The sequence below is a fragment of the Colobus angolensis genome, unplaced genomic scaffold (genome assembly GCF_000951035.1).
Source record: "Colobus angolensis palliatus isolate OR3802 unplaced genomic scaffold, Cang.pa_1.0 Scaffold84, whole genome shotgun sequence".
NCBI lineage: Eukaryota > Metazoa > Chordata > Mammalia > Primates > Cercopithecidae > Colobus > Colobus angolensis.
This window is the reverse complement of record NW_012122265.1, coordinates 421201-441536: the sequence shown is the minus strand read 5'-3', so window position 1 is coordinate 441536 and position 20336 is coordinate 421201. Positions and strand designations below refer to the sequence as shown.

General features: G+C 54.9%; 1 protein-coding gene across 3 annotated transcripts in view; it reads right to left on the bottom strand.

Annotated features, from left to right (window-relative positions):
- Positions 1-20336, bottom strand: part of PHRF1 (PHD and ring finger domains 1) — a 30733-nt gene that overhangs the window by 4978 nt on the left and 5419 nt on the right. For 2 of the 3 annotated variants that reach the window (XM_011929996.1, XM_011929998.1), the window contains exons 3-12: positions 19105-19310; positions 14804-14887; positions 13416-13534; positions 9441-9538; positions 8946-9121; positions 7804-7933; positions 5326-5453; positions 1446-1627; positions 1022-1141; positions 149-303 (exon numbers count right to left, since the gene is read on the bottom strand). In XM_011929996.1, the coding sequence (XP_011785386.1) occupies positions 149-303; positions 1022-1141; positions 1446-1627; positions 5326-5453; positions 7804-7933; positions 8946-9121; positions 9441-9538; positions 13416-13534; positions 14804-14887; positions 19105-19310 (1398 nt within the window). The remainder of the gene's footprint in view (positions 1-148; positions 304-1021; positions 1142-1445; positions 1628-5325; positions 5454-7803; positions 7934-8945; positions 9122-9440; positions 9539-13415; positions 13535-14803; positions 14888-19104; positions 19311-20336) is intronic. The other variant, XM_011929997.1, reaches the window with a different exon arrangement.

The window sequence follows — 20336 nt, the reverse complement described above, 5'->3', positions numbered from 1 at the left end:
AAGGGAAATCAATGGAGAAAAATGGCTGAGGAACAGGCCCCCAACGTCAATGACATCCTCTGTGACTGAGACACGGGCTGAGTGCTGGGGAACAGCCTGAGGACCAGCAGCCCACAGAGGAAGGCAGCTGTGGCAGGGAGGTGCTCACCAGCCCGCTTGGCGCTGAGGGAGCCATCACGGTGGATGATGACGTCACTGCTGCCCAGCATCAGGAGGCTCTGGCCCGACAGGATACTGCCCAGCAGGTCAGGCACTGGCTCCTCCTCCAAGTCTGGCTCCGGCACCGCAGCAGGGAGATGCCTCCTGTGGGTACAGACCCAAGGTCCTGCCATCACTGCCTCCCACAGCCTGAGGGCTGGCACCCAGGCAGAGCCCTGCAGCAGGCAGGAGCCAGGGAGAGTGGGGCTGGGCGGGGCCTGTGCCTCCCCCACAGTCCTGGCTCTGGCTGCCGTTCTAAGAGGTGCCCACCAGGGCCTCCCAGAGGGAGGGAGGTAGCCCCACCTTGCAGCTCTGGCTCCAGGGACACCAGGTGTTTTTGGGAGAAGTCACCTCTGGTGCCTTTGCCACCCCCAACTCCACCAACGGGCGGGAGGGGGCAGACAAGCATCTTTACCTGTTCTGTTGGTTTTGGTTAATTCTTTTTTTGTTCTTGTGGCGAAACAAAAGAACTGGCCAAAATGGTGACCTCTGATAACAGCCTTATTCACCAGAGCCACTGCTCCTGCCTGAGGCGGTGTCCCTGTGCTGGTGGCTCTCAAACCAGGGTGGGGGGCAGAGGGGCCACCTCGTGGAGCTGCAGCAACTCCAGTCTACGCTCACGGGCAGGCTGTGGCCTCTGGTGCAGGACAGCCTGCAGCACTGCCTCATGCCAAGAGCCGACTGATAAGCGTGACAACTGAGGGGAGGTGCTGAGGCCACCCAGGGCCACAGAGAGCCAGGCTGTTGCAGCCCCACCCTGGAACCCCCCATCCGCTGCCCCACTGCTGCCCTCACCTCCCCAGAAGCCTTTGCCCTCACACACCTGGAAAGCCCCATGGAGACAGGCCTGGCCACAGGCTGGTGGGACTGCAGGGCTGACCGGGACAGAGCCCGTCTCTTGGCACTCAGAGGGGAAAGAGGGTTTGCAGAAAGTTCTTCACTGCTAGAGGGGAGGACACAGGCCAAAGGAAACAGGTGACTCCCAGCTCCCAGAACCCCCAGCCCAGGGAGACAGCACGGAGGAGGATGGCCGAGCACTGCCCACGTGGCGGCACGTGTGATTCGGGCCCCGCACCAGACCTCTTAAGTTCCATGCTGCCCACCTGCACTGAGTGTGGTGGTGGAGGAATGGTCACCCTCACTCACAAACACAAAACCTAACGCCTCCACATGCACCTCGGGTACCATGCCCACAGCCCCCAGGCAGAGGAGCGGGTGCCCAGGCAGGACCATCCCAGTCCGGTCACCTGTCGAAGGGGTCCAGCTCATAGGGGTCTCCAAACACGGAGAGAGATGCAGCTCCAATATCCGCTCTCAGCAGCCCCAAGGAGGGCTCCACTGGCTTCAACACCGACGGGATGCAGCTGCTGCGAACGGGCCTGCGCAGGCCCAGCGTCCGCGCAATTCGAGAGCGAGTCGTGGCTTCACTCTGAATCCAGTAACAAAGAAAAAGATGAACAGAGAGACGGGGATGGCATCTACGAGGGCTCTGTAAATGCCATGTGAAGGCTTCATCAGCAACAGTGAACGCTAGGGCGGGAAAACACTAAGCCAAAGTCAACAGGCTTCGCAGGCACTGATCACCGAGAAGCACGCCCAGGCCGCACACGTCGGCTGCGAAGTTCACTGCAGATTATGAGAGGCTACCGGGGTGCTGCAGTGTCACCATCACCATCACATGGTACTTAGCATTAAGTGAAAACTCACAAAGAGGGAAACAAAAAATTCAACTGATGGCTGGCAGTAAAACCCCTTGAAGGCTGGGCGCAGTGGCTCACACCTGGAATCCCAGCGTTCTGCAGGCTGAGGCGGGGAGATCATTTGAGGCCAGCTTGAGACCTGCCTGGCCAACATAGCAAACCATCTCTACTAAAAATACAAAAATCAGCCGGGCGAGGTGGCGGGTGCCTGCCATCCCAGCTACTCAGGAGGCTGAGGCAGGAGAACTGCTTGAACCTGAGAGGCAGAGGCTGCAGCGAGTGGAGATCGCACCATTGCACTCCAGCCTGGGTCACAGAGCGAGACTCCGTCTCGAAAACAAAAACACAAACACAAACCAAAAAAACCAAAAAAACCCTTGAGAAGAAGACACACATTTAGATTTTAAGCACTGTCATTATTCCTCAATTATGAAAACTCCTAAGAGTTATTCGCTATTTCCTTCTGATTCCAGGCACAGCAGACACAGCAGCCTCCGGCTGTGGCTGGGACAGCACGGCCTGAAGGCAGGCGCCGCCCCTCCGGAGGGCAAGCACCCTCACTTGCCACCAGGCCCCCAGGCAGGGGTCCCAGCACGCTGTCTGCAGGAGAAGAAAGGAACCACAGAAACGGCACGCAGGCCAGCCGAGGACAAAAAGCTCGGGAGGACGCCCAGGAGTGTTCTGGGCACAGGGATGGAAGAGGAGGTTCCAACCCAGGCTCAGGGCACCCTGCAAAGCAAAGGGAGAGCCCAGGGGACCAGAGAACTGAGAAACGGCACGTCCTTATCCAACACCTGGTCATGGCTTTAGCTTCTACTCACTCCAGGAATTTTGTCTGAATGAATAACCAGATGTTCGAATACTCAATTTAAAACTAAAATAAGGAGGCCAGACATGGTGGCTCACACCTGGAATCCTAGCACTTTGGAAGGCCAAGGCGGGCAGATCACCTGAGGTCGGGAGTTCAAGACCAGCCTGACCAACATGGAGAAACCCCATCTCTACTAAAAATACAAAATTAGCTGGGCGTGGTGGCACATGCCTGTAATCCCAGCTATTTGGGAGGCTAAGGCAGGAGAATTGCTTGAACTCAGGAGGCCGAGGTTGCAGTGAGCTGAGATCATACCACTGCACTCCAACCTGGCCAACAAGAGTGAAACTCCATCTCAAAAACAAAAAAAAACTAAAATATAGTTTTATATAAATGTGTACTATATAAGTTTATATTCACTAGGAAATGAATAATCTCGAGTAGAAATTCACATAAAAATGCAGCAGACTTGGCGCTCACACCTGTAATCCCAGCACTTTTGGGAGGTCGAGGCAGGAGGATCGTTTGAGCCCAGGAGTTCAAGACCAGCTTGGGGAACATAGTGAGACCCCGTCTCTACCAAAAAAAAAAAACAAAAAAATTAGCTGGGTGAGGTGGTGTGAGCCTGTGGTCCCAGCTACTTGAGAGGCTGACAGGGGAGGATCACCTTGGCCTGGGAGGTCAAGGCGGCTACAGTGAGCCAGGATCATGTCACTGCACTCCAGCCTGGGTAACAGAACCAGACTCTGTCTCCGCCCCAACCTAAAAGAAACAAAAACACTTTTTGAGGCTGAGGTGGACAAACTGCTTAAGCCCAGGAGTTTAAGACCAGCTTGGGCAACATGGCGAACCCCTCTGTCTACAATGTGTCTACAAAAAATACGAAAATTAGCTGGGCACGATGGGCTATCCCAGCTACTCAGGAAGCTGAGGTGGAAGGATCACCTGGGCCTGGGGAGGTCAAGGCTGCAGTGAGCTGGGATTGCGCCACTGTGCTTCAGCCTGGGCCACAGAGTGAGATAGTCTCGAAAAACAAAACAAAGCCTGGGCACGGTGGCTCACGCCTATAATCCCAGCAGTTTCGGGGGCCGAGGCGGACAGATCACGAGGTCAGGAGGTTCAAGACCAGCCTGACCAACATGGTAAAACCCTGTCTCTACTAAAAATACAAAAATTAGCTGGGCTTGGTGATGCACACCTATAATCCCAGCTACTCAGGAGGCTGAGGCAGGAGAATTGCTTGAACCCGGGAGGCGGAGGTTACAGTAAGCCCAGATCGCACCACTGCACTCGAGCTCAGGGACAGAGCGAGACTCCATCTCAAAAAACACAAACAAACAAACAAACAAAAAGATTCAGCAAACACTTGAACAACGGCTGCAACTCAGTTGTTTTTTTTTTTTTTTTTTTTGAGATGGAGTCTTGCTCTGTTGCCCAGGCTGGAGTGCAGTGGCCGGATCTCAGCTCACTGCAAGCTCCGCCTCCCGGGTTTACGCCATTCTCCCGCCTCAGCCTCCCGAGTAGCTGGGACTACAGACGCCCGCCACCTCGCCCGGCTAGTTTTTTGTATTTTTTAGTAGAGACGGGGTTTCACCGTGTTAGCCAGGATAGTCTCGATCTCCTGACCTCGTGATCCGCCCGTCTCGGCCTCCCAAAGTGCTGGGATTACAGGCTTGAGCCACTGCGCCCGGCCTCAGTTTTTTTTTTTTTGAGGCAGAGTTTTTCTCTCGTCTCCCAGGCTGGAGTGCAGTGGCGCCATTTCGGCTCACTGCAACCTCTGCCTCCCAGGGTTCAAGTGATTTTCCTGCCTCAGCCTCCTGAGGCTGGGACTACAGGTGCCTGCCACCACACCCGGCTAAATTTTAGTCTTTTTGGTCGAGATGGGGTTTCAGCATGTTGGCCAGGCTGGTCTTGAACTCCTGATCTCAGGTGATCTGTCTGCCTCGGCCCCCTCAAAGTGCTGGGATCACAGGCGTGAGCCACTGCGCCCAGCCCGCAATTCAAGTTTTTATATATTAAGATGTTTTAAATGTGCAGTCCGAGGAGGTTATGCATTTAGTCCCAGTTTGAGCATCACAAACACGCACACGAATGACACACCGCCCTCCGCCCCATAAACATGGACAATAATTAGGGATCAACTAAAAATAAATATTGAATGTCTGGTCCATGATTTCGGATGAAAGGGGCCTGGGACAACAAACGCCACAATGTATATACCAAGGAGGCCGCTCCCAGGGCCCAGCGAGCGTGGGTCAGAGGAGGTGGACGGGCCTGTCAGACACGGCTTGTGTCACTCCTCAGAGCCAGGCTAGCCAGGTCTGCCTGAAACCCACAGCTACTCCCAGGGGCCTCTGCCAGAGGGCATGCACTGGCCTGGCTCACACCTGGCTCCCCGACCAGCGGACGGATGGCTTCAGGAAGGTTCCTGGGGGGCACACGACCAGCCCTCAACCCCTCAGTGTGCCCATCTTCAGTCTGTGTTACAGAAATGTTCATTTCCATCAGCAAATCACTGAGTAAATACAGAAAAGCAGTGACAATGACGATCCCCGCTCCGTAACCGCGAGGGTGCTGAGGCCGGCGGAGGCTCAGGCGCTGCCAGCCAATGCTCACCTTTACCTTCTTCCCTTTTCTCTTCTTCACTCGATGTTGGCGTTTCTTAGATCTTGTTGCTGAGCCCTTACTTTTTGCGGATGGTCCAGATGGGGTTTTCTTTCTTCCCGGCACTTTCTTCCGTCTTCCTAAGGAGAAGAGGTTGAAGTCTGTGCTTCTCTGTGCTGGGCCCTCCCCACCCCATTCCTGTGAGTCCAGCCCAGAGGACGGAGCCCAGGAGCCGGCAAAGCAGGACCACACGCACTGCCTTGCATTTTTTTTTTTTTTGAGACAGGATCTTGCTCTGTCACGCAGGCTGGAGTGCAGTGGCATGATCTCGGCTCACAGCAGGCTCAAACTCCTGGGCTCACATGATTCTCCTGCCTCAGCCTCCCAAGCAGCTTGAACTATGGGTATGCACCACCGTGCTCAGCTCATTGTCTTTACAGAGAGGGCTCACCATGTCGCCCAAGCTGGTCTCTGGGCTCCAGCAATCCTCCTGCCTCAGCCTCCTGAAGAGCTAGGATTACAGGTGTGAGCCACTGCCCCTGCCCAGATTATTTTTTTTTTTGAGACGGAGCCTTGCTCTATCACCAAAGCTGAAAGACACTGGTGTGATCTTAGCTCACTGCAACCTCTGCCTCCTGGGTTCAAGCGATTCTCCTGCCTCAGCCTCCCGAGTACCTGGGATTACAGGCACGCATGATCACGCCTGGCTAATTTTTGTATTTTTTTTTTTTTTTGAAGACGGAGTCTCACTCTGTCGCCCCGGCTGGAGTGCAGTGGCGCGATCTCGGGTCACTGCAAGCTCCGCCTCCCAGGTTCATGCCATTCTCCTGCCTCAGCCTCTTGAGTAGGTGGGACTACAGGCGCCCGCCACCATGCCTAGCTAATTTTTTGTATTTTTAGTAGAAACGGGGTTTCACCGTGTTAGCCAGGATTGTCTCAATCTTCTGACCTCGTGATCCACCCACCTTGGCCTCCCAAAGTGCTGGGATTACAGGCGTGAGCCACTGCACCCGGCCCTAAAGTTTTTTAAACGGAGAAATAAACCATATATTTGTGTATGTATTTTTGGAGACAGAGTCTCTCTCTCTCAACCAGGCTGGACTGCAGTGGCGCCATCTCAAACTCCTGGCCTCAAGCTATCCACCTGCCCCAGCCTCCCAGAGTGCTGGGATTATAGGCTACTCAGGAGGCTGAGGCACCACAACTGCTTCAGCCTGGGAGGCAGAGGTTGCAGTGAGCTGAGATCGTGCCACTGCACTCGAGACTGGGCAAAATGAGATCCTGTCTCAATAAAAAAAGGAATAAAAATAACGTGTTCCTATTGGGGGAAGAGACAGAAAATGTGCAGCATCTAAGAACAGAGCGTGACCTCCCTGAGTGTACCATTAAATATCTTACATAACCCTGAAGCAGGGCCGGGCGCCAAGGCTCACACTCAATCCCAGCACTTTGGGAGACCAAGGCAGGTGGATTGCTTGGGGACAGGAGTTCAAGACCAGCCTGGCCAACAAGGGGAAACCTTGTCTCTACGAAAATAAAAAAAATGAGCCGGGCATGGTGGTGGTGCACCTGCAGTCCCAGCTACTCAGGAGGCTGAGGGAGGAGAATCACTTGAACTGGGGAGGTGGAGGTTGCAGTGAGCCGAGATCCCACCACTGCACTCCAGCTCCACAGTGAGACTCTCCCAAAAAAAAAAAAAAAGAAAAAAGAGAGAAACTATGAAAGAAAACTAAATTAGCACACGGTGACAATGGAAAGTAAAATGAAACAACCTATAGCTGTGCCCCTTGGTACAAACACCAGAGAAGAACTCTCCTGAGAGACTTTAACACAAATGAGCTCCTGCACATCTGTAGTGACATAAAGATTAAAAAATGTTTAACCGCCAAAACACCCAGCATTTCAGTCCAAATTCATCTTCCTGGCGTGTTTGACAAGGTGCGGTCGACGGCTCTCCGCAGGAGCTGCCTGTTAGTTTCAAGGGAGAATTAGTCACCTCACAGTGGACCTCTGAGAACCAAGTCATTAAAGTTAACCAGCACTGGGACAAAATTACCAAAACTCACAGAAAAGGACTGAAAAACCTGAACAGGGCAGAAGCAAGACAAGACGTGAAATCACTCATCTCAACTCAGCCCCCACAGAAAAGTCCAGGCCCAGATGGCTTCAGAGCGTATTCAGACAAATGTCTACAGCAAAAATAACAAGACTGCTTCCACAAACCTCAGGAAGCAATCCTTCCAGAAAGCAGAGGGGAACAATTCGGGAAGGCCGGCACCATCCTGGTACAACACCAGAGGCAGTGCGGTCACAGATCTGCACATCAGACCTGCACCTCCCAGCCGTGTAGTGTTTCCAGCTGAGAAGATTAAGTTGCAGAAAGAAGAAACGGAAATGCCCACAGCCCTGGCCCTGAGGGAAGCAGTGAGTGGACCTTGGGCGTGGGTCCTGGCACGTGGCTGGCAGGAGAGTCCATCCCGCAAGGCTTACTTGTCTTCCTCTTCCGTCGGGCAGGAGTGCGCGGTGTCAGGGGACGCTGATACACAGCGGTGCTCAGGCCAGTAGCCACGGCCTCGATGGCTTCGTCCAGCAGGGAAGACCCAAGGCGTCCTGGTGTGTGCTACAGGCAAAGGGGCGGTGCCGTCAGGTGCCCTTAGGGCCTCAGCCGGGCCAGCGCAGACCCCAAATGGAGCCCAGAGCACAGCTCACAATGGCAGCCAGAGAAGCAGGACAGCCTCGCCACCTGCCACCTACAGCAGCCACGGCCCAGCCTTCCTCTCCCTTGCCAGGCAGGTTGCCCAGCACTCCCACGGGGGCAAGGCCAGGACAGCCCAGGACAGCTCTGGGAGGCAGGCAAGCTCAGGGCCAGAACGGAGGGCGAGGACAGGCAGACACCAAGGACAGTGGAGTTCTTGATAGAGGAAGAAGGGCACAGGGCGGAGCTCAGAGCAGAGCCCATGGCAAGCCCTGAGAGCTGGGCTCCTGCACAGGTGTGGGGGCGGTATGCAGCAGGGAGGAGGGAAGGGGCAGGCAGGTAGGGGACAGACAGCATCCCAGGGGCACAGGGGAGAGCACCAGTCACTGTGGTGGGGACGGCGCAGGTGCTGGGCAGGGCACTGGAGAGGGACAGCCCCTGCCCCACCCAGCCTTCTCAGTCCACTCCAAATTCAGCGTTAGGCTTGCCAAAGGCACACACCAGATGCCCACAGCCCAGACCCTCCTGCTTGTCCAATGCCCAGGGAAAGGCTGCTGTGAGGACGGAGGCCACAGGGAGCACCTGAAACCGAGCACCAGGTCTAGCGCAAGAGGAAGGCGCTCACAGGTGCCTGCAGGGAGTGGTGCTGGCACGTGGCCTGGGGAACAGGGGGTTTCCTAGAGCCCCCACCCCCAGGGCCAGGCGCCATTTGCCCCTCAGCACCTGGCTCCAGCTGCTGAGAGAGGCAGCCCCACCTTGGGCCGCTGGGCTCACCCCGGGGTGCACTCACCTGCTCCCCTTAGCAGGCCGAGGAACACAAGCCACCGGGGCCAGGCATACCCCACAGTGCCAACGACGCCTCTCCCAGCTACCCAGCCCCTGAGACCACTCTGGGCAGCCGGGGCTCTGGGACGGGCATCGGGGCTGGGCCACCCACCTGGACTCTCCTGGCTGTGGAGATCCGGTTCCGGTTCACGGTTGCTCTCACTCTCTCACTCTGCCGCGTCCTGGCTATCACCCGGGTCCTACCTGCTCGAGGCCGAAGCCTGCTGGTGGTGGGTACCACATCGGCCAAGAGCAGGGAGACCTCCTCCTCACTCACGGGACCCGCATCTGGGAAGAACCACCAGGACTGATGTGCCACACTCAGGCCACACACCTTCCCCAGCGGCTCCCCCCGTGGCTGCTGGCCATGCAGCAGCCCTGGCTTAGGCTGACCTGTGCACAGGACACAGGGCTGCTCACGGAGCCTGGTGCTTCTACCACTGAGGACCGGAACCCCCCAGCCAATGGACACCACACACAGCCCTGAGTAGACAAGCCCGAGACAGCCTGAGATGTCTTCCCCACGCCGCAGCCGACCCTAACCCTGGGGCTGCAGAGCGGATGGTGAGAAGGCCCACGCGCCTTGAGATGAGAGCAGCGTCCTTACCAGCGGCAAGGACAACGCCAGGGGCAGCACATTCCGGGCAGAACCACTCGTCCACCGGCACCTCCTGGAGAGGGGGGTCCAGGCATTCCATGTGGTACCTACAGGAGAGAGCAGGGCCAGAGCACAGCGTCCGGGTGCTGCTCACAGTTTTCCCAACCCTCCTCCAGTGAGGGGACCACACAGCAGGCCTCCAACGGCACCCAAGTCCACGACGCATTCTGTTAGGGGCTGACCTGTGTCCCCCAACAATTCCTAAGAAGCCCTAACCCCCAATGTGACAGCAGGTGGAGATGGAACCTCTAAGGGGGTCATTCAGGCTGAACAAGGCTGCAGGATTGGTGTCCTTAGAGGAGGGAAGGCCAGGGGAGAACACAGCGGGGAGGTGGCTGTCTGTGAGAAGGAAGAAGGGCCTCCCCAGGAACCAGGCCTGCTGCTATCTCAGACGTCCAGCTTCCAAAACCAAGAAAAGGAAGACCCGTGGTTTACGCTGCCCAGCCTGTGGTATCCTGACAGCAGCTGAGCTGACCACGACGCCCACCCAGAGGCCGACAGTGGCTCAGGTGAGCTCCTGCGGTAGGTGCTGCCTATGGGGGCCCTTCCCAGAGAGGCTTGTCTCACCCACCCGCACTCACGGGGTTTCAAACATCGCGCCTCACACCAAGCCAGTGAAGAAGGCGAAGGTTTCTTTGCTGAAAGGAAACTATATTTTAATTGTTTCTATCAAGCCTTCCAGGAAAGTAGTTTGGGAAGTGCTGCCACTGGTGTGAGGTATCTGTGCCCCTCCAAGCAGCCGAGGCTCGGGAGTCTGTGCCAAGATCCTTGAAACTTCACCCCAAAGACCCCAGACAGCCCTGAGTAAGGCAAAAACAATCAAGGCAAGGGAGTCAAGCTGATGGTGACCCTGAAAATTGAGCCTGAATTCAACTGACCTCAACTACCACTTACTAACCACAGTGCTGAACTGTTCTAGGATCTAAGATATGAGTTAAACAAAAGTAAACCCATTCCCCCAAGAATCCTGCACCTAGGAGAAGGTGTCCGCTGTGTGGCCCTCGCTAGGGCCTCACACAAGAAAGACAGGAGACAGGTATGCAGGAAGAGAAGCAGACTCCCCCACGCACCACACGCCCTGCCAGGCCAGCACAGAGGGGCGGCAGGTCGGGGTGGCTACAAAGAGCCCTAACTAGGTCCCCTCCTAACATCTGCTCTTACACAAGTTCTCTGCGGGCAAAGGCAAGAACTGAGCAGTACCTTCTTGTTTTTTTTTTTTTTTTTTTTTTTTTTTTTTTGAGACGGAGTCTCCGCTGTCGCCCAGGCTGGAGTGCAGTGGCCGGATCTCGGCTCACTGCAAGCTCCGCCTCCCAGGTTTACGCCATTCTCCTGCCTCAGCCTCCCGAGTAGCTGGGACTACAGGCGCCCGCCACCTCGCCCGGCTAGGTTTTTTTTGGCATTTTTTAGTAGAGATGGGGTTTCACCGTGTTAGCCAGGATGGTCTCGATCTCCTGACTTCGTGATCCGCCCGTCTCGGCCTCCCAAAGTGCTGGGATTACAGGCTTGAGCCACCGCGCCCGGCCTTAATTAAGTTTTAAACATCCCCAAGAGCCTTGCTGGAAGGACTAGGTTGGGCACAGTGGCTCACGCCTTTAATCTCAGCACTTTGGGAGGCTGAGGTGGGCGGATCACTGGAGCCCAGGAGTTCAAGACCAGCCTGGCCAACACGGCAAAACCCTGTCTCTACTAAAAATACAAAAATTAGCCTGATGTGGTGGCACATGCCTGTAATCCCAGCTACTGAGGAGGCTGAGGCAGGAGAGCCACTTGAAGCTTGAACCAAGGTTGCAGTGAGCCGAGATGGCGCCCTGTACTCCAGCCTGGGTGACGGACCAAGACTCTTGCCTCGAAAAAAATAAGTAAATGAGTAAAATAAAAGCTAACATGAAAACTAGGCTTTGTGCCTGAAAACTGACAGCCTCATCTGGCCTACCAGTTGCCCTCCAGCCACTAGAAGGTTCACGGCGCCGGCCTGCGATGAGGGCCTTGCCCGGGATGGTACCTATGGCAGCCAGGACCAGGTCTCTCCTATCACACCATGGCCTCTCGGGCAGTGTCCAGCGACTCCAGGCCAGCCCAGGCCCCTCCTTCACATGCCCAGAGTGGCCACAGCCACAGGTAAAGAGGACCAGTGTTACACACAGGCAGGGAGCGCTAAGCCACTCCTCCACCTTTTGTTTTTCTTTTTAAGCATTCTGCGCTTGACCAGGCGCAGTGGCTCACGCCTGTAATCCCAGTACTTTGGGAGGCCGAGGCGGGTGGATTACCTGAGGTCAGGAGTCCAAGACCAGCCTGACCAACATGGAGAAACCCCGTCTCTACTAAAAATACAAAATTAGCCAGGCATGGTGGCGCATGCCTGTGATCCCAGCTACTCGGGAGGCTGAGGCAGGAGAATCGCTTGAACCCAGGAGGCGGAGGTTGCGGTGAGCCAAGATCGCACCATTGCACTCCAGCCTCGGCAAAAAGAGCGAAACTCCGTCTCAAACAAAAAAAAAAAAAAAAAAAGCATTCTGTGTATATTCAAGGTGTAACTCAGTAATCAACAGCCAATAAGCACTGTGCCCAGGGCTGCAGTGACCAGGCTCCTGGGATACTCAAGGCAGCAGCCCTGCCCTTCAGACTTGCGACACCAGCTCAGCACACGCCAGGACAGTTGGCAGCAGACGCTCCCAGGAACTCCAAGGAGGTGAAGACCATCAGGGGAGAGCACTCAGGTGTCACAAAACGTGGATTTAGGCTCAGACTCGTAAGAACGGAGGGAAGGCAAGATGTTTGCGAATGTGAGCAGGGCATGGCTGTCTCCTGGCTGCTGAGAGCAGAGGGCAGGACCAAGCAGCGGCTGGGACCTGGAGGGGCCGGTGGAACGCACTGCAAGGCCCCTACACTCCCACAGGCCACAAGGAGGGCGAACTGACGATGAGACAAACATGGTGGTGACCTGTAGGACCCTCGAGGCCCCTGCAGTGTCTGCGAAAGGACAGCCAGCGATTCCTGCACCCCAGCAGCGTGAGTGGAGCAGAGGCCTATGTGGCTAAGAACGAGGTGACAGGTGGGGACACAAGCAGCTGTGGTCAGGGCGAGTCAAAGCTGGGATGACCAGGACCACCCACCACAGAGCAAAGGACTTCACCAGGAGCCCGTCCTCTGTGCGGCTCCAGCCACGGCACGTCCAGGCCTCCTGGCTCTGGCTGTTCCATAGTCCAAACCCTGACCCAGCTACTTTCTGCCGAACAGAAGGCTCCAGATCGAGCAGCCTCACTGGTTCTTTCAACAAGGGAAAGATTTCCAGAATCCTCTTGCCATAATTTCACAGCAGAAAAATTATTCAAATCAACAGGGAGAGCCCCTTGCAGGAGGCTAATGGGGAAGGAGGCACCTGTCTACAGCCAACAAGACAAAGCAGGGATGTGGAGACGAGTGTCACAGGCTCCAGGGAAGCCAGGGCCACGCAGGGCCAGAGCAGGCGCTCAGCTGTGCCAGGGAGAGCAGCAGGTGCAGCGTAACTGGGGGAAGGAGGAGCAGGGTGAAAGGTGAGGGACCAAGGCAGCCAGGATGATGGACGCAGGCAGAGCCACTCCTCCCCCACAGAAAGGCCGGGACCAGGACACGTCCCCCCCTCTGGCTGGCCAGCCCCACGGCCTCCTGTCTGGCTGTTTTCTTTTTTGTCTTGATGTATGACCTGCATTTCTGTGAGCAGCCTCAGAATGTTTTTTGGGGAAAGATGGAGGTGTAAATGGGTGTAATAGGAAGGCCTGCAGGTGCCCATGGTCCGCAGGACTGAACTGCGCTGCTGAGGGTGGTGAGCTCAGTTCCAGGTGCTGGGACTCAGACTTCACAGAGGGAGGAGGTTCTGCATCCCTCCTGCCCCTGGCCCACCTTGCACGCAGCAGGGCACGTGTGCCAGTCCCAAGCGTCCCTTACCCCGCATCGCAGCCATCACAGAGCAAGAGCCTGTCCTCGCGGTCACTCCTGCCGCACACCTCACAGAAGGTGGGGTCCTCCTCCTCTTCCTCACTCGCTTTGGTGTTCTCCACTGGGATCTAGGACAGAACCAGTGATCACACACCACACGCGTCCCAGACTCCCTATGGTCAATTCCCATCACAATACACAGTTAATCCAGAATCCATCCATCGGCTTCAGATTCCTAAGTGGGCTCCACAGGCCCAGAGGGTCTCCCTCGACATGCACACAAGAATTTTTATGTTTTCTACCATCTCAGGGTGGTGATCTAAGAGGAAAATATTCAACAGAAAGCAAAGTATGATGCATGGAAAGGAGCGGGTAAGCCTGTGGCCCCTAAGTGAAGTCATCAAGCAGGGCAAGGCAGCAGGCGCCGGACTTAGACAGACTAAGAGCAAGGTCTGCCTCTAAAAAAAAAAAGCAAAAAAAAAAAAGCAAGGTGTGGTGGCTCATGCCTATAATCCCAGCACTTTAGGAGGCCAAGCTGGGCAGATCATGAGGTCAGGAGATTGAGACCATCTTGGTTAACATGTGAAACCCCATCTCTACTAAAAAAAAAAAAAAAAAAAATTACAAAAAATTAGCTGGGCGTGGTGGTGGCAGGTGCCTGTAGTCCCAGCTACTTGGGAGGCTGAGGCAGGAAAATGGCGTGAACCTGCAGTGAGCCAAGATTGTGCCACTGCACTCTAGCCTGGGCGACAGAGCAAGATTCAGTTTCCAAAAAAAAAAAAAAACAGCTGGGCGCAGTGGCTCACGCCTGTAATCACAGCACTTTGGGAGGCTGAGGCAGGAGGACGGCTTGAGCCTAGGAGTTCGAGACCCACCTGGACAATACAGTGAGACCTCGTCTCCACTTAAACAAACAAACAAAAAAAGCCAGGTGTGGTGGCAAACGCCTGTGGACCCAGCTACTCAGGAGGCTGAGGCAGGAGAGGATGGCTTAAGCCCAGGAGGCTGAGGCTGTAATAAGCTGTGATTGTGCCACTGCGCTCCAGCCTGGGTGAAAGAGCAAGACGGTGTCTCAAAAATAAAATGAAGAGCTCTGAGCAGACGGGCCAGAGAGCCGCTCCCCGATGTGATGGGTACAGGGCTGGGGTCCAAGGGACATCCCAGGAGCTGGCAACATCTCTGCCTCTCACCCCCAACCCGGACCCCAAACCCCCAGACAGGGCACAACTCAAGCTCCAGGTTTCCTGCTCATGGCCACAGGGGCACTTGAGTGAATTGCTATGAAGCATTTAACCGACACTCATTTCAGGAGAGCAAGCCCACTTTGGAAAGCGCGCTGTCCCACAGGGCAGGGATATAAGCGCGCCTGGGGTCTCCACAGCAGCATCCACACTCACCTTCCTTAAGATTTTACCACCAAATTGAGCTCGAATACAAATGCACTTAAAGAGAGTTCGATCAACTGGACAGGAATTGGCATTCTGTGAGAAATAAAAACAGGATGAGAATCTTATAAATCACTTTCACTTCGAGGTCAAAAATTTCTTTTACACTGAAAATCAAGTATCTGCTAAGTGCCTCCGTGTGCCAGGCCCTCCACTAAGCTGCTGGCAACATGGCAGTGAAGGGAGCACAGCGAGCCTTGCCTCCCTGCAGAGCTGCCAGCCCTGGCGGGGGGAAGAGCAGCTCCATGAACGCAAAGCATCTGGTGACAATAAAGGGGGGACAGGGAGGCAGGGGCGGCATTGTGCACAGGTCCCTCTGCGGGGAGCCCTGTTCAAATCGTCTGCCAACTTTTCCAAAAGAGTGTTGGACATTCACGAGTAAATTTTTAGAATTTCTTTTCATAGGCCGGGAGCAGGGGCTCAGGCCTGTCATCCCAGCACTTTGGGAGGCTGAGGCAGGTGGATCACCTGAGGTCAGGAATTCGAGACCAGCCTCACCAACATGGAGAAACCCCGTCTCTACTAAAAATACAAAATTAGCCAGGCGTGGTGGCGCGTGCCTGTAACCCCAGCTACTCAGGAGGCTGAGTCAGGAGAATGACTTGAACCCTGCAGACGGAGGTTGCAGTGAGCCAAGATGGTGCCATTGCACTCCAACCTGGGCAACAAGAGCCAAACTCCATCTCAAAAAAAATTTCCTTTCATAGTGTGGATAACAGTCAGGTATGTGTGGTAAAATTTTTTTTGCCTTTATTAATAGTTTTCTGACCCACATAAGATCCTTAAGTTAGTTTTATACCATACACAAGAAAACACTGATTTTAACTGAATAATTCAATGGGCCCTGACAAATGCACGTCCTGCAGAGTCCCCACCCTGCTCTTCGGGCCCTTCCCTCTCCCACCTGGCTGCTTCTTCCTGTTGTCTCGCGTGTGGTGAGGTGCGTCTTCCCTGGGATTTCTCAGGATTGGAGTCACAGCATGGACTCCTGCTCACGGCATTCTGCCCTCCCTAGCACTGAAGAGACGCCACCACACCAACGGCCCCTGTGTCCATCCCCCGTGGTGCATCGACGGAAGTGTCTTTGTGTGGGTGCACTTCTGTTTCTCTTGGGTCAACACCACGAATACGTGTGCCTTTGAGGTTGTACGTGTGATATTCCCCCTCTGGAGTCCGGGGCGCCATCCACCCCACCAGCTCAAGGGGCGTGCAGCAGCACCTCCCGTAGTGGGACTGGGGTTCCCAGAGGAGCCCTGCTGCTGAGCCCCGCACACTCACTGCCCGTGTGCAGACATTCTCTCAGGCTAAGCCCCGCACGCTCAGAGCCTGTTTGCAGACATTCTCTCAGATTGTTTAGGAAATCCTTCCCTTTTCTTATCACAGAGCTGCCCGTGCTTTCCTTTCAAAGTTTCAGCTTTGCTTTCTAATTCCAAATCTTGAATCCATCTAGCATTGTGTGTGTTGTGAGCAGCCCCCAGGCTGATCGGTCCCACAGGCACCGCCTGTCTCCCCGAGTATGTCCAGGTCTCTTTCAGGGACCCTGCAAAACCCCTAGGACTGGTTTTCATTCCTGCACTGATTCCAGTTCAATCACTGTAGTTTTATAAATCATAATATCCAGTAGGCAATTTCTCCCCTTTTCAAAGCTATCTTGGCAATTCTTGGTGCCTTCCTGTCCTTGTGTGTTGATTTCACAACACATTAAGCGTGCTGAACTCCTGCTGGGACGGACGGAATCAGCATCCCCGCCCTCTCTATGGAGTAAGCCGTCTTGAAAGGGAAGGGGCTGGCCGGGCGTGGTGGCTCACGTCTGTAATCCCAGCACTTTGGGAGGCCGAGGCGGGTGGATCATAAGGTTAGGAGATCGAGACCATCCTGGCTAACACGGTGAAACCCCATCTCTACTAAAAATACAAAAAATTAGCCGGCGCGGTGGTGGGCACCTGTAGTCCAGCTACTCAGGAGGCTGAGGCAGGAGAATGGCGTGAACCTGGGAGGCGGAGCTTTCAGTGAGCCAAGACTGCGCCACTGCACTCCAGCCTGGGCAACAGAGCGAGACTCCGTCTCAAAAAAAAAGAAAGGGAAGGGCCTTGCTTCCTTCAATCACAGCTGTGTTGGAAAAGGTCTTTAAATGTCTTACACGTCTCTTTATGACTTATTTCTAAATACAACGTTTAATCTTTATTAACCTTGTATCCAGCAATCTTGCTAAGCAGCATTCTAACAGTTTATTTGTAAGATTTCTTTTTTTTTTGAGACAGAGTCTCCCTCTGTTGCCAGGCTGGAGTGCAGTGGTGCAATCTCAGCTCACTGCAACCTCCACCTCTCAGGTTCAAGCGATTCTCCTGCCTCAGCCTCTCCAGTAGCTGGGATTACAGGCATGTGGTACCATGCCCAGCTAATTTTTGTATTTTTAGTAGAGATGGGGTTTCACCATGCTGGCCAGGATGGTCTTGATCTCTTGACCTCATGATCCACCCACCTTGGCCCCTCAAAGTGCTGGGATTACAGGCATGAGCCACTGTGCCCGGACTCATCTGTAAGATTTCTATACTGATAAACTTATTTGTAAATGCCCTCCCTCTCCTGCCCAATACTTATCTAATAAATGCCAGACAGAAAATACACAGCAAACACTGTATCTTGTTCCTCAATTTAAATGAAAGCTTCACTTGCCAAAAGTAACATCTACAAAAAAATAAATAAAAAAAAAGTGGCCGGGTGCAGTGGCTCACACCTGTAATCTCAACACTTTGGGAGGCTGAGGTGGGCGGATCACCTGAGGTCGGGAGTTCAAGACCAGCCTGACCAACATGGGGAAACCCCGTCTCTACTAAAAATACAAAATTACCCTGGTGTGGTAGCAGGTGCTTGTAGTCCCTGCTACTCGGAAGGCTGAGGCAGGAGAATCGCTTGAACCCGGAAGGTGGAGGCTGCAGGGAGCCGAGATCGCACCACTGCACTCCAGCCTAGGCAACAAGAGCGAAACCCCACCCCCCCCCAAAAAAAAGAAAAATCTGAGCTTTTAAATCTACTGTGGGCTGTGGACCCACCACAACAGAACAGGACTTGGAAGTACTAGAGCCAGACTTTGGGTGATGTCACAGCCTGCCCCCGCCAGCAGCATTAGCAGTGTCTGGGTCCTGCTTCAAACTAAGCATACAGGCAGTTTTCAGCTACTCAGGGAGACAGAACAGGAAGACCCAGTCACTAGGAATCCTGGGTGAGGTCATGGTTCTGAGGAGGCGGGGCCAGCACGGGCTGCCGGTGCACCTGCAGGGAGGGGAGGGAGTCGAGAGGTGGCAGTGTCAGAGCTGAGCCCTGAGTACAGAGGTCGGGGACTCATCAGTCATCCTTGGACTGTAAGCTCTACTTTTTTTGACATTTTTCACAATCAAGTATTCAGAAAGGGCAGGGGGAGCTGATTGCTTCTAAAGGTTCATTTTGAAATATAAAATACACTGCATGTTTACGGTAAACTCTCTTCACCTGTTTTAAGGACAGTCCCTTTCAATGCCGGTTATCGTGACTGAATGCTGTATCCCACCGGTGTTTTCTTTCTTTTTTTTTTTTTTTTTTTTGAGACGGAGTCTCGCTCTGTCGCCCGGGCTGGAGTGTAGCGACCGGATCTCAGCTCACTGCAAGCTCCGCCTCCCGGGTTCACGCCATTCTCCTGCCTCAGCCTCCCGAGTAGCTGGGACTACAGGCGCCCCCCACCTCGCCCGGCTAGTTTTTTGGTATTTTTTAGTAGAAACAGGGTTTCACCGTGTTAGCCAGGATGGTCTCGATCTCCTGACCTCGTGATCCGCCCGTCCCGGCCTCCCAGAGTGCTGGGATTACAGGCGTGAGCCTCCGCGCCCGGCTACTACAGGTGTTTTCTGTATATCAACTGAGAGAACCACATGTCAAGGCAGCAAACCGCCCAAGTACCATAGCACACCTGCCTCTGGCTTGCAGGCCGAGATGGCCCCTACGTCATCCAGGGTTTCTGCAGCTGGTCCCGAGAGATCCACAGCCGTCCTCTCTCCTGCCACTGACCGATACACCACAAACGCCTCACAGGAGCTCACCCACACCCCCAGGAGCCATGGTGCTCCCAAAGCAAAGGCCAAGCCAGACTCAATCCTGTGGCTCCAGGGTCAGCCGCAGAGCAGAGAGCTACAACCTCGCAAGAGGCTGACCACAGGCTGGGTCACCTATAAACAGGGAGGCTATCCTGAAGGGAGGAAGAACCCAACCAGAGGTGAACTCACCTTGGACCATTCGACAATGCAGTCCAGGCAGAAGTAATGGGCACAGTTCTCCGGCGTCCCCACGGCCTGGTCTCTGAATGTGTTGAGACAGATCGGGCAGCTCTCCGCATCATCATCAGAATTAAAAGAGCCAGTAGCTTCCAGTTTCCCCTGAGTACCCGCTACCTCCAGCAACGTCTCCCCATCGTCTTCAGAATCCTCGGAACCTGGAGAGAGAGGAAATGTTCCAACTGGTGCAAGCAGGCCTGGCAGCGTGAACTGTGGCACTGGAGGCAAGCAGGCCCGGGCTGCACTCCGGACACCAGGTCTGCGATGCAGAGCCCGCCTCCCCATGGGCTCACATCCTGCCACTTATCTCCACATCCACGCTCAGCACATCCACAACCCCAGGAGCCCTTCCCCGCACCTAACCTGAAGGCTCGGGCGCCCTGCACCGAGGCGTGGGAAGTTGAGCGTCCTGAGTGCCAGACCAGCTCCTCCTAAGCTGAGCCTGGGGCTGAGGCAGACCTCGAGAGGCACGGCAACCCTGGGGTCCAGCACAGGTCCCAGAGATCATCAGGTTCATTTTGGAGCCTCCAAGCGAGCCCCTCAGTGCAACAGTCCCCTGACAGCAGCCCCCGTTTCCAACGCCCCCTTCCCAAAGCCTGAGGACCATGAACCATCTGCCCGCAGACAGGACCTCCTTCTGAGGTCACCCGTTCCTCTTCCCTGTGGAAGGCAGAGCACAGGCTCCTAACTGGGCCACTGACCACAACCGCTCTGGTCAATGTGGAGTGGTTCTGAGGCTACACCCTGACCAGCAGCAGGGAAATGCTCTGAGTTCAACACGGCAGAGCCCCCATGTGCACTACTATCTTCTTCCTACCCAACTCCACTGGAACAATGCTAAAAGAAACAGAACACAGTTCACATGGGAAGAGGAGCAGACTCGGTGTGGGTGGCAGGTTCCTCCTTAGCCCCAAGACTCTCCCGGTTCCACGCATATGGGCAGGACCCTGCCAGCACTGGGGCATCACTCCCAGGACCCTGCTGTTATCCCGCAAAGGGAAAGGCACACCCAGAACAGGAATTTACACTGTTGAAGAGGCTGGGAGAAGTGAGAGCTGCGAGGGAGGCAGCAGAAGAGTTTTAAGTTTTCATCTTTCATGTTAAGAGTTGAAGAACTACTGGCCGGGCGCGGTGGCTCAAGCCTGTAATCCCAGCACTTTGGGAGACTGAGGCGGGCGGATCAC